The sequence below is a fragment of the Mustela putorius genome, unplaced genomic scaffold (genome assembly GCF_011764305.1).
Source record: "Mustela putorius furo isolate JIRA1106 unplaced genomic scaffold, ASM1176430v1.1 tig00003972_pilon_pilon_pilon, whole genome shotgun sequence".
NCBI classification, from domain to species: domain Eukaryota; kingdom Metazoa; phylum Chordata; class Mammalia; order Carnivora; family Mustelidae; genus Mustela; species Mustela putorius.
The window spans coordinates 18,694,688-18,708,016 of NW_025422115.1; the positions used below are offsets into that span (position 1 = coordinate 18,694,688).

Consider the following 13,329-nt stretch of genomic DNA (forward strand, 5'->3'; position numbering starts at 1 on the left):
CCTGTGAAGGTCTTGGTGAGTGTTCCTTCCTTCTGGTTCCCCAAGCTCTATCTTTGAATTGACTCAGATCACCAGGACTGTTTACTTGTCTTCTCACAATTTCACTCCACAGACACTCCCCAGGATGTCTGGTCTGACTCAGAGATGAGCTAAGCTACGGAAACTCCTTTGATGGCCAAGGATCGACGGTGCTGATAGAAGTTCAAAAAGATACCCTTAAAAAGTGCATTTCTCAATTCCATACAAACAGTAGCGACCACATAGCAGAACTCTTCTCTGACTCCTTTCCTATGGGTCGTTTTGCTATGCCGTCATTCGTCCTCTTCCTTGTTCCTCTGACAGATTAGGTTGTGAACTTTATGAAAATGGGGACAGTCTTTACATCTGGGTTTCACAGCAGATGTGAAAACTTGGTACCTAGCAGGTACTCAATAAATGTTCACTGCATAATAATGCTTCCGAAGATTCTTCATGTAAGTTAGCACATGATGACTTTCTTGTAGCATTTAGTGTCTATGGATGCGCAATTAGGCTAGCTGAACTTCAGGCCGTGAGATTCTGTGAAATTAAAATAAGGTCAGAATGGGGGAGGAGGAGGAGAAGCGCGCGGAAAAGGAGGACATCTCAAGGGGCGGGAGCAAATGCAGAAAGCACAGGGTAATATCGAACACGTGGAGGACGTCACTATGCCTGGAGGATTAAAACAGGTGGAAGTAGAAGGTTGGAGCGGGATGCCTGTAGGGTCTGAGGTCAAAGTCCAGAAGGAAGACCGACAAGGACTTTGGAGACAATGAGAGCAGCCTAGAGCTCCAACAAATGAAAAGCAGGATGAGAGAAGGAAACATATTGTGTCCCCAAAGCTTCCTCTTGTTTATGGGCGCTCCCGTCTCACAGAGGGTAAGCAAAAAGCACAGCCTACGGTTCCACCAGGGCCAAAGGAGTGGAGGAGCCCCGCCCCGCCCCGTCACGTGGCCAGAAGTGCCCTTGGCACGTGATCCATCTAGCTCTAGGCCAATCAGCCTCTGCAGGGGCGGGACACCGGTCTGATGGGCGGGAGCATCAGTCGAGGCCGCTTCTTCTCGCGAGCTTTGCCGCCGTCTCTCCTTAACCGCCCACGGCCCCGGAGCGTAGATCTCGCGAGGCTTGGGCGCTGCGGCGGTAGGAGGAGGACGGAGAAGGACGGAGCCTAGCTGTTGCTGCCTCCCTCGCTCACTCCCTCGCGCACTCGCCCGCCCCCTCCCTCCCTCCCCTCCCTTCCCCGGCCCCGGCCCCGGCCCCGGCCCCGGCTCTGGCCCCGGCCCATTCGCTGTTCGGTCTTCCGCAGGGAGGATGTCGGGCTCGTCGCTTCCCAGCGCCTTGGCCCTCTCGCTGTTGCTGGTCTCTGGCTCCCTCCTCCCAGGGCCAGGCGCCGCTCAGAACGGTAAGCGGGGTGCCGGGGGCGGGCCGGGCGGGGGCCGAGGGACGCCGGCGACCGGAGGAGGCCGTCCCGGGCCCGCGGAGGTGCCGGAGCAAGGGGAAGAGGGCCGGTCGAGAGTATGAAGGGCTGCGCACCCGAGGGGAGATGCGGGTCGGGAGTTCGAAGAGGCGCGGGTGTGAGAACCGAGGCGCCGGTCCGAGAGGTGGGGGCGTCCGTTAGGAGCCTGTGGTGTTGCGGACTTAGAGGCTTCACATCGTGGGGCTCGTCGCTGCGAGCCGGGGAGGGGACACTGAGAAGCCGACGTGAGGAGCTGGAGTAGCGGGGGCGGATGAGGAGGGGGCGCAGCATTTAAAGAAGGCGGTAGAATCCAGGTATTTATGTTTAAGGCGACGGGAGTGGTGTCACTAAGGCTCCCCAAGAGGACGGGGGTCCCGGGCACTGGGACCCATCTAGGATTCTACGGGGGCCCCGTGAGACAGCTGACATCCCTAAAAAAAAAAAAAAAGAAAAAAAAAAAAGAAAAGGAGACACTGGGGGGAGGGGAGTCCTGAAGAAGACTGAGCAGAGTACTAGAGCCCCGAGGAGGGGTAAAGGCTCGCGGAACCTTAGATATGGAGGTGGAGGGAAGGTAGGTGGAAAGCTAAGGTAGTGGGTTGACTGCAGTAAGGGATCTGAAAAGAGAAACAGCTGTGGCTCTCAACGAGATGGGGGAAGAGGGCTGGGTTTGCTAAGGAGGGTGGAGTGTTGGGCATTCTAGGGTAGTGGTTGGGAGAGCAAAAAGGAGTTTCTAAATAAGGAGAGGAAAAACGAGCAGAGGATGGGGAGAAAGGGTTGAAACTGAGGTAGGGGGAATATTTATTAGAGCAATAAGTGTGTCTGGGTACAGAGATGGGGGTGGGGGAAAGACAAAATAAGGAAAGGGAGTAAAATACAGGAAGCCGGGGGTGTAATGTTGGTTTGCAGTGTGGAGAATATGTTAGGGTCGGGAGGAGCTGAGTTGTGGCGAGTGTTGTATGATACTGTTTAGGGCTTTGGGAAGGCAGAGACACATAACTGGAACTGCAGGGGTGGGACTGAATCTGAAGACAGGGAGATGGAGGCAGTGGGGTTTAAAGATCTAAAAGTTTCAGAGCAGAACAGACATTATTTCTGAGGAACGTGAAAGTAGTTCCTGAGATGTGTACCGTCTGTAGTGGAAACAATTAGGTTTTGAACGGAAGCTCTTTAAGAGAAGATGGAGAAATAGAGAAAATCATGGTGATGGGGGATCAAGACAAAAAAGATTCTGACTGGTGATGCCGTGTTACAACTCAGCTGCTGAATTGATCTTTCAGAGGTGAAAAATACTGAGAACTAGTTTCTGCTTTTGTGGAAACAGCTTTTAAGAGGTTTAAACATATTTTGTAGGAAAGAATTTAACAGAAGTCCCTGCTAGAGAGTGAACTAGAAATTATTATTGCTGATTCTTCAGTGTCTCGTTATACTAGAACAATTTATAATTACTCTTGTTGGAATAGTTGGAATTTAATGCTTTCATTTAAAAAAAAATCACTGATAAGAGTCTTTGAAGTTAAGCCTTCTGTGGAGAGTCTGGGCTTAAAATGCTGAGGATTACAGTGAAAATATATCAATAAAGGATTGAAAATCACCATAAGTTAAATATAGGTTTTTGCTATACCAGATTGCACTAATCAAATCTTGTGTATGCTTCATGGCCTTGAATGATCACTGCAGGGGTCAGGAAGGAAATATATTTCTGTCGCATTGAATATGTGAAGTCGGTTGGGTATTTTTCAGTTTCTTCCAAAGCATGAGGCCACTGTGGAAGGCTGGGTAGAGTTAGTTTGATTTGTCTCATCAGTTTTTAGTCTGTATTAACAATATGATTTAAAGGAGCCTAATACTAATTTCAGCTTTTCGATTTGTGGAAATAGCATGGTTTCTTTTGGCATGATAGGTGAGAGATTTTTTATCTTAACATGTTTAATCTCTGTGCTGTGGCTTAGCTTCTTTCAATGATTTATAATACGGGGAAATTGTAGTTTCTTAGCAACTAAAGCAATGTTTTTGGATAGGCCTACCAAAGACTCAACTGGCTATTCTCAGTGATATGTGTTCTAAATACGGCATAGTGCAGCTTTTCCTTGAAATGAGCTTGAATTCAGTCATCTGACCTGACTGGTGAAGTGCAGCTGAGCCCTGTAGTTGACCCAAATGAATGTAAATTTTATTTAAGGAAGAAATGGCTGTTTTTTGGTGTGTTTGAGTCCATATAGGTAAGACTGCCATTTTATAGCTTTCTATAACATGTTTTATGATACGATTCATGCTTTCAATTGATAATAGCCCTACAAGAGTCTGACTTCTTGTCATGGAGTTTGTATTTTCTTATAGTGCATCAGAAATGGATACCATTATTTGTACGATATCAAAATGTTAGATTTATTTACTTAAAATGGTGACTTAGGGGAAAAAAAACCCAAACCTAAGTGTTTTTGGATTAGGTATGTGGTAGTTTAGACTGATAATACATGTTTTTCAAAAGGTCTCTCATTTTCCTAAAATGAGGAGTTTGGACTGATGACCCTCAAGGCCTCTTGCTTCTCAGCTGTGACCCAAGAGACTCAAGGCTTTCATTCAGATAGACTTTCTCATCCAAATTTTAGACTTGTAGGACCACAGTTCAAAGTAAAATCCTTAGTTAAGGTGTTGGTTTTTGTATAGATCAAGAAAGATGTAACTCATTTTAGAGGAAGAAATTTGTCTTAAAAAGTAACGTTTCTGATATGACATTCAAAATCTTTAGACTTTAAAATTGAATGAGTGTAAACCAAGCGATATTATATGGTGATCAAGAGCAGCCTCTGGATCCCGATAGACCTGGGTTTGAGTCGCAGCTCTTCTAGCTAAGTTATTTTATATTAAGTGTGTAATACTGCCAAGCCTCGGTTTAATCATCTGTAAAAGGAAGTTTATAATAATGCCAGTCTCCTAGGGATGATGGGACGATTAAATGATATAATGGTATAATGCACTGAGATTTCTGCTTGGCATATATAGTGAGTTTCAGTAGGGAGTGAATTTTTACTATATGTAACACTTGTTACTATATGTAACATATGTTACTATATGTTACTATATGTGCCATATGCTACATTATGTAGCATAACAGTAATTATATGTACTAAATGTTTGCTCACTATAGTGTTTGCTGTTACTGTTGTTATCCCTTAAAAGGTAACATTATTAATTACTTGTTTTTATCATTTGTATGTTGAGCGCTTAATTGTTAATGCTGCTCACTATCTTGAATAAAATTAAGTAGGCCATTTTGAAGGCCCTGAACAGAGATTTGTGCTTTTGCTTATGTAACTTTAAATGACCAGCTGCACTGTGTCTGCAGTTGCAAATTCAGATGAGGAAGTTCATATTTTCATTGTTCGGGAGATTTCATGGTCTTTTTTTTTTTTTTTTTTTTTTTTCAGTGAACTAAGTATCTTTCATATGGTTTAGGTATCATCCTTTCATAGAATCCCATTTTTGTGAAGAAGAGAAGCAGAGTGTAGTGCCTGGCACACAGTGGGAGTGCTGGAGATGTTAACTAATGAATGAATGTGGAGTGGAGAGTAAAAATGCAATACATTCATACTGAAAATATAAAATTGGGTAATTAACAGGGCTCAGTGGGAGAAAATAAGGAGTCTAATGAACTTTATTATTAATGAGTGAAATTTTAAGAGACAGTTTTGCTAGGTGATACTAGATAGTTGTGAACATTGTCTTTTGTAATAATGCCAGTATTAGCAATAGATGATTCACAAATCTTTTTCTTTTCTGTCGAGTGCTGTTTGCTTTAGTTGTTTGGCAGTTTTCTCTCCCTGAATATGTTTTTAGGCATGTATTTGCTGTTGATTGTTCATCTCTTCGGGTGAACTGAAATGAGTGACAGAAGACAGATGTTACCTACAGCATCTGTGGTGCAAATGACATGCTAGATGTCAAGCAAGAGATCTTAACGTAATTAATCCCAATAAGATTTTAAATGACCAGAAGAAATAGTTTGCCTTGGAATAAAGCATTTCCTCAGGAGATTATAAGCCTCTAGTCTCTCAGGGAATTGACAAGTATCACTACTGATAGGATGGAGCACCTAGGCATGAAAAATTGGTCCTGGGTCTCAGGTGGAAAGGTCATGGTTCTAAGTCAGGATCCTTCCTGAGCTCTTAGTCTCTGTTTTTCAAGGTTACTGGTTTCAAATTAGAGATGCAGATGGGGTTTTTGTGTTGTCAGACTTAATAAAGCTGACCTATTAATACACCAAGGTTTAAAACAATGAAAGGAAATAAAAGCCCTTAGATATAAATGTGCTCCACAGTCCAAACATTTGCCAGAAATTAAGAGTGAAGATCAATGCAGGTCTGACTTTAAGTTAGTTATATAAATCCTTATGAGGAAATTAGACTATTTTGTCTTGAAAGAATCCCTTTCTTTTTCTCAATACAGTTTTGATGTGAAATATTTTCTCTGGAGGATATCTGTAGACATAAGTAAAAGGCAAAATGTTACTGTATTGTCTTTATTATTTTTTTAAACAAAAGTGATTTTTAAACTGGGTTTGCAGAGATGAGCTGATATGACCAGATAAGTGTTCGAACGATTTGGACATGTTTTCATTTACTTAGTTTGAGGTACTTTTTCAAAATAAGATGAATGTAAAATCTTTACATTTTGTAAAATCCATACTTTGTTTGATCCATGTAAAAGTTTTTGATTACAAGACAGTTTGGGAAGGTAACAAGTAGCTAGCATCTGTACAAATGAAGTGTAGGAAAACAGTGTTGGCTATTTTGCAGGAGATGTTCAATAAAAGTTTCTGTAAAATTATGCACATAAGTTTTGGAAAAAGTGAATTCTGTGAAGAATTTTCTGCATCTGTTCCTTTTTTGTTTACAGTGAGCACAATCTGGACAGGATCAGAGGTAGAGAATGAAGTTACAAGAGAAAGGGAAAGATGAGAAAGGCTTCAGTAGTACAAGGAGAAAAGTGGGATGTAAGACTGAGGAATAAGTCTTCATTTGAGGACCATCTGGAAAAATAGAATCTGTCAGAAAATAGAGCTGGGACCTCTAAAGTAAATTCACACATCAATGTTAAAAAAAAAAATGGTATTAAATCACCTGTGAACAATTGACTTGCCTTTAAGTGTGTCTCTTTAAACAATACATCATTTTATATGAATTTTTTTAAATGCCATTGATGACATGGAGTTTAATTTTAAGCACCTTAGATAATCCATTTTTAAACTTCTTTGTGACGTTTTTGTAGATTTTTTTTTTCAGAATTCCTAATTTTAGTTAGTAAGGATTAGCTTTGGGGAAGTAGCTCCAGTAAAAATTAGCTGATTTATGAACTGTTAGATTTTATAGGGGTGTGTGTGTGTACATATATAAAATATAGACTTCTCACTGAGTTTAAAGTGAAATATTTCAGTGATCTTATGTAAAAACATTATTTCTATATAGAATGTTATCTGTTTTTCAAAAATTTATTCAATTTAGGAGAGGGAGTAAAGATTTGCACCTAATTCCAGTTACTGTGTTATCTAAAACTGAGAGTAGGCCTTTTTGTTTGTTTTTATGTAAATACAAAGATACACATTTATTAAACCTAATTAATGAGGTTATTTTGACCCGATTGCTCAGAACTTTTAATTGGTCTGTGTAGAAATGGGGTTAAAAGAATATCATAAGTATCAACATTTATTTGCATATAGTAAGTTAGTGGGAAATGTGTTCAGGGTTCCTCACCCACCTGCTGGTTTTCTGTTTCTTGTTTTTGTTGTTTCAGGTTTAAAAAACCCAGTCCTATCTCTTCATTAAAACAGATTGTGGTCAGCTTTGATGGAAACATCTTGTGTTAAGTTCCTTGTACTAAAACTAGTGAATGGTATTCTTTTGCATTTCTGAAAACAGTTATGGGATGTTTTAAGACTGGCTTGTCTTCCAAATAATCCTAATTACTATAAGTTTGTGGTGTATTTTATGGTATTTTCCAGAAATATGTCAGTTTTGATAGGTTTTGTTTCCCTTTGCTTTATCTTTGTTTTTATCATTACAACCAAGAATTGCTTCAAATTGACTAGACAGTGAAATATAAATGAGATTATGTGAAATCATTTTGAAAGTGTCAGGGTTCTATATATTATGTAAGTTTATATTATCAGAAAACATTAAGTTACAGATTGTACCAATAGTTTTAATTCTATCCAGGTGTATACTCACATTCTAAAAGTGATTAAATGTAAAATACTGTACAAAACAAAGTGTCATGTCCTTTTCTGATAGAATACTAACAAGGCAAAATAAAATGTTCCATATGCAGTATGATACAGTAAAAAAGTAAGTGTGCCTGGGTATATAAATTGTTATGCCACTGATTCTTCTTTTCTTCCTGATACAGTATTTGAAAAACCACTTTGATGTCTAAATTCCCTTCCAGTTCTAAAATTACACAATTGACCTTATAGTTTAAGGTAGTTCTAATGCATAAAGGGCCTAGGGAGAGAATGTTTTATGTTTTAATAAGTGTTTAGAAACTTACTTTTTGGAAATAAGAAAAACTGATTTTTGAGCTATGCACTGTTTTTTAATCCAACTGCCTGTAAGCCTACTTCAGACAACATTTGTAATTTCTGTTTCAAGGAAGGCAGAATGTTGTGTTACAGAGCTCTTATATTAAACTCACTGGGAAAATTGCCAGTGTGAATTAAACATTTTAAGAAATGAAAAGCACTGCCAGGTAGGTAGATATTTTGTGTTCTTTCTATTGGTTGAAAAGTAGTTGACTATTGTAGAGGCAATGAAGAGACAATGAGGCACACTTAAATAATTGTATTATCCATTGAGGAGGTTTTCTCTTTATGGCTTTGTTTCTCCTGTCTCTTATGTATTTTTTTAGATCTCTAAACCTTTCCATTATAGTTGAACAAGGCAATCTAAGTATTACCAGAATTAAATCTGAGGAAGTTCCTGGGTTTTTTGTCCTTAGAAATAGTGTGTTTAAGTCTCAGTTTATAAGTTTATTTCTTATACGTCTTTGTATTTATTTGTTAAGTAGATCCATTTCCTTGTTTTCTTTTTTTACATTTTTGTTAGAATTTCAAACATATAAAAAGTAGACTCAATAATGTAATAAACTCCCATATACTCATCATCTAGTTTGAAGAGTTATAAATACATCCTTGCTGCTTATTAATTTAAAAATAACATGAAAAGTAAACATTACAAACTAAAATTTTTTAGATACTGAAATGCATTTAGTAGGGATTAGCTCATTAATAAAATGGTAATAATTTCATTCACAATTATGTTGAAATGATTCTAAAAATATAAAAGCTGTTTAGAAAAAGACTTTCACACTTTTGTTTGTGATCCAGAAGTACAGATTTTGTGACAAAGTATATGCATAAGTATGTAACATTTTGTACAATATCTGCATTCTCATGCATATGAAGAAAACTATTGTGACCTACCTCGATTTCATAATTCATTAATGGATAGTGAGACTCAACAGCATTTTCTCATATGGAGTAGTTTTGGGTTGTTATTTTATTTTTTTATGTGCTGTGGTTGTCTAGAATAATATGATTATAAACACAATAAGGATTTTCATGAGGCATTTGCCTCATGAATAATGATGACTTTTTTTCCCTATCTGAACTTGGGACATAGGGGAAGCTATAGTACTTTGAATATTATAATCAAAGCATAAGTTTTCTAGTATGTTTAATCCTTTTATTTACTTTTTTTTTTTTTTTTTGGAGATTTATTTTAGAGAGATAGAGTGCATGGTGGAGCAGGGTGGAGAGAAAGATGGGGAGAGAGAATAGAATCTCAAGCAGACTCCCTGATGAAGCCAGGGCCCAACGCAGGGCTTGGGTCTCAGGACTCTGAGATTATGACCTGAGCCACTCAGGTGCCCCTTTAGTTGTCCTTTTAAATGAGAACTTCTGTTGCTTATTATAGCCTGTGCCTTTGAGTTATGGTTTGAGTACAGGACTGGGAGCACTGCCTGTTTATTCAGAACTGAATGCTTCCTTTCATGCCATTGTCTGAGGAACTTTGCTGGTGAATACAGAATGACTTGAGTACTGGCCACAGGGAAGGAGGGAAAAATAAAACAGAAGCATCACTGAAGCATCATTAGGCTTTCATGTTTAAGATGCTAGAGTAGCAGGTTTACTCATTTTTAGACACTGTGTGGAGTTTTGGACATTGTGGAACAACTGGAAAAATAACATAGCTGCTCCAGCATTGAAATTATATTAGTTAGTACTGAATATCAAATCATTCACCAAAGAAGATGAAATAAATGGCCTTAATGCAAACCAGGAAACTGCTACCTAGAGAAGAGCAACTATAACGAGGTTTCAAATAACTTCCAGGGAACTGTCACTGAATTACCCCTAGACAAATAACCTAGTGATCTGGTACTGCTAACAGTGTTACTGTTTTCTTACTAGGCTAAAACTCCAAATAATTATGAACACTTTTCAACCACATTTAAGATAACATGCAGATAATTCTACATTCATGGTAGCGTAAGCCTTAGGAGAAAAGCCTGAAGGAGCTAAATTTAGGAAAAGGGAGCACTAGGGGGATATGATTATCTATTAATACCTTCAAACTAGCAGTGTAAATGAAGTAAGGGAATTAGGCAGTCTCCAAAGATGGATGGGCTGTATCATAGAGCAGTGGCCTAGAGCACGAGGAGGAAAAGTATAGATTTAGTATTAAGAAAATGATATTAATGAAACTAGCAGAGGAATAGTTATTTGCACTCTCTCATTGTCAGAGCTGTTTATAAGTAGGGCAAGAGGTTGAGAGGAGAGAGGGGCCTCATAAAACAAAAGGGAGGCTCTGTTATATCTAGTACTTAAGAGCTCAGTAATAGAAAAAAAAACTTTTATGGAAATGAATATGAAGTGAAGTGGGACTTCCTGAAGTTTCTAAAGGGTCAGAAATTAGTTTCCAACACCAAAGTTCTATGATTATGAATTTAAAAAAAAAATGGCAGATGAACTTTGGAATCCATTAAAGTAGCTTTTAGTATCTGCTTGTAATGCTGAGAATAGGATTCTGCTTATTATAGTCTTTATGAACAACTTTTTTTAGTTACAAAAAACCTACATTACGAATCTTTTCAGATTTGGGTTTTACACATAGAAATATTAAACTCCTTAAGAGTTCATATTGCGTGGAACCTAGTAAAAGTTTAAACTTTGGCTCTTAGGAAACAGGCATTGTTTTTTATATGGTAAATGTCAGCTCTTAAAGAAAGCCTTATCAACTACCAGACTAACTCTTTAAGAGTTCATTAGTCAAAATTCTTCTGTGATAGAAGCCTAGCTTGTTCTTTGAGTGGGAGCTGATGCTGTAATACTTTGGGAAAGGTAAGAGCTCACTTTATTCAGTTCAGAGTATAGGGTTGCCAGATAAAATGTTGGATGCTCAGTTATATTTGCACTTCAGATAAACAACAAAGTTTTTTTTTTTTTTGCTGAATCTGGCAACATTAATGTCTTTTTTTTTTTTTTCTATTTTTCTATTTTGGTTTTCCATTTAGAACTTAAGTGACAAAGAATCTTGTAATTTGGTGAGTTTTGTGTGTTAAAAGAAATCTTTTAAAAGTAGATTTAATATGACCAAAATTGTCATATTTGCATATTGTCATATTGCAAATTTTGTATGAGAAAATATAGTTTAGGGTAGTTTTTAAATTTTGGTTACATCATGTTTCTATATATCTTTTCTTCAATTCTGTTATATTTGACAGAATAGGTTTTTTATTCTTTAAAAATTGAAGCTATTTTCGGGAAGGATGTCTGCACAAGCTCTTAGGTGGTTATTTTATCAACTCCACTCTTTTCTACTTTCCTGAAATATTTTAAAATTTAGGTCACTATTGCCTGAGCATATATGATAAAGATAATTCTGTGTTCCTTCATTCAAGGATTGTTATTTTTCAGATTTTTACTCTGGGGCTTGGAATATATTTGCATTCTTAGCATGGAAGAAGAGAAATGTATGAATGAAGATGTGACTGGCCACACACCCTCACTTGCTGAATTATAACCCCCTGATTTAGAGAGTCAGAAAGTAGATGTTAGCTCTGTAGTTGAGGGATGTGATTTCTTTACAGGTAAGTTTTAATACTAAGAAAAATCATGGTTCCATGAGCTTTAGTTTTAAGGTCTTTGACCAGAGTTGTGTCACTTTGTATTAGTAATTCAGTGTAAGAGATTTTACCTTCTGTCCTTGTGGTGTGGGCCAGGGTGAGACAGCTAAAAGAATAACAAGAATTGAACAATGTGCAGGTTTCAGGGTGGGGACACCTGGGTAGCACAGTTAGTTAAGCATCTGACTCTTGGTTTTCAGCTCAGGTCATGATCTTGGGGTCTGGGATCTAGCCCCCATTGAGCTCCATGCTTAGCAGCGAGTTGCTTGAGATTCTATTCTCCTTCTTCCTCTGCCCCTCCTGCTTGTGATATCTCTCTTTCTCTCAGATAAAGAAATTTTTTAAAAAGTAGGTTCCAGGATGAATGATATTAAGTAGCATAAAGCGTGATCATGCATATTTATTTGAAATATATTTAAGGCAGTTTTAAGAGGTGTTCAAAATAATTCATGGTTTTTATGAAACTAGAAAATTAGTGTAGTTTAAATTTGATGTCTAAACTCAGTTGGAGACCATATTACAGATAAACTGATACTCTTTTCCCACTGTGAATGTAAAATATAAATAAAAACTGTGTTAAAGATGTTATTTTGTGGGGCAGTGTAGTTGAATAGAGAAAGCACTGGATTTGGGAGTAGTCTTGAATTCCTATTTCCATTTTAGTTGCTATACTTTCCATTTTTAAGATTAGGTTAGTACTTAATCCATAGGGTTCTCATTAAATTAAATGATAATGTGTGGGAAAGTGCTTTATAAACCATATTGTAAAGTGGCATGTATGCATAGCTTTGAGTTATAGGGTTTTGTACTTTATAAAGTATTTACGCTTACTGCAGCTCTGGTGATTCATAGGAAATTGAAGAGGAAAATGAAATGCTAATGAGAAGAACAATTATTTCAAGGTTGTTTTTTCTGACAAATGATGAGTGTATCTTAGAATGTGCATTTTTGTTTTATTTATTTTATTTTATTCTTTTTAGAGGGCGGGGCAGAGAGAGAGGGAGAGAGAGAATCTGAAGCAGGGCTCCACACCCAGAATGGAGCCTGATGTGGGATTTATCTCACAACCCTGAGATCATGATCTGAGCTGACGCTTAACTGACTGAGCCACCCAGGTGCCATTATGATGAAGATGATGATGATAATGATGATGTGTTTCACTGAATTATCCTCCCTCTCCTGGGGGAGGCTGATACTGAATTTCTGTAATCTTTGAAATGTGCTTCCCAGTCCTGCTGTCATTTCAGGTTAAATCTGGTTGTAGGGACATCCTGTTACCTCCCTATCCCCATTCCCTCCTTGCCCTAGATAGATGACAAAAAGTAAAGTCAAGAGTATTTTGTGTCCTCTTTCTTAACACATTTTTGTAACTCTCCTGGATGAGATTCCTAGATGTTTTATCCTCCCTACACATTAAGAAAAAAAAAAAATGTAATGCCCTAAATGTAATATAAAGGAGAACATAACTAATAATAAAATAGTTTGGTCCAGATGTTCAGGCATGGCTGCACAGGAAGGCAATGAGGCAGTCTACTGTTTATATCCATATGTAGAAAAACCAAGAATATGACAGTTACAAAGGCAGACTGATGTAGTCTTGCTGTAAAGGTGACTCAGATACCACAGGTGGCACTGCTGTTGACAGTGTCATTTTCTGAGAAGTTGAGCAACTTTTG

The 13,329-nt window shown here is 38.1% G+C and overlaps 1 protein-coding gene across 3 annotated transcripts in view; it reads left to right on the forward strand.

Moving 5' to 3' along the window:
- Positions 1-1,128: 1,128 nt before the first annotated feature.
- NPTN (neuroplastin) overlaps positions 1,129-13,329 on the forward strand; it is a 70,290-nt gene continuing 58,089 nt past the window's right edge. The window contains exon 1 of one of the 3 annotated variants that reach the window (XM_004758369.3): positions 1,129-1,420. In XM_004758369.3, the coding sequence (XP_004758426.1) occupies positions 1,330-1,420 (91 nt within the window). In that variant the 5' untranslated portion in view covers positions 1,129-1,329. The remainder of the gene's footprint in view (positions 1,421-13,329) is intronic. The other 2 variants (XM_013059368.2, XM_004758371.3) reach the window with 2 other exon arrangements.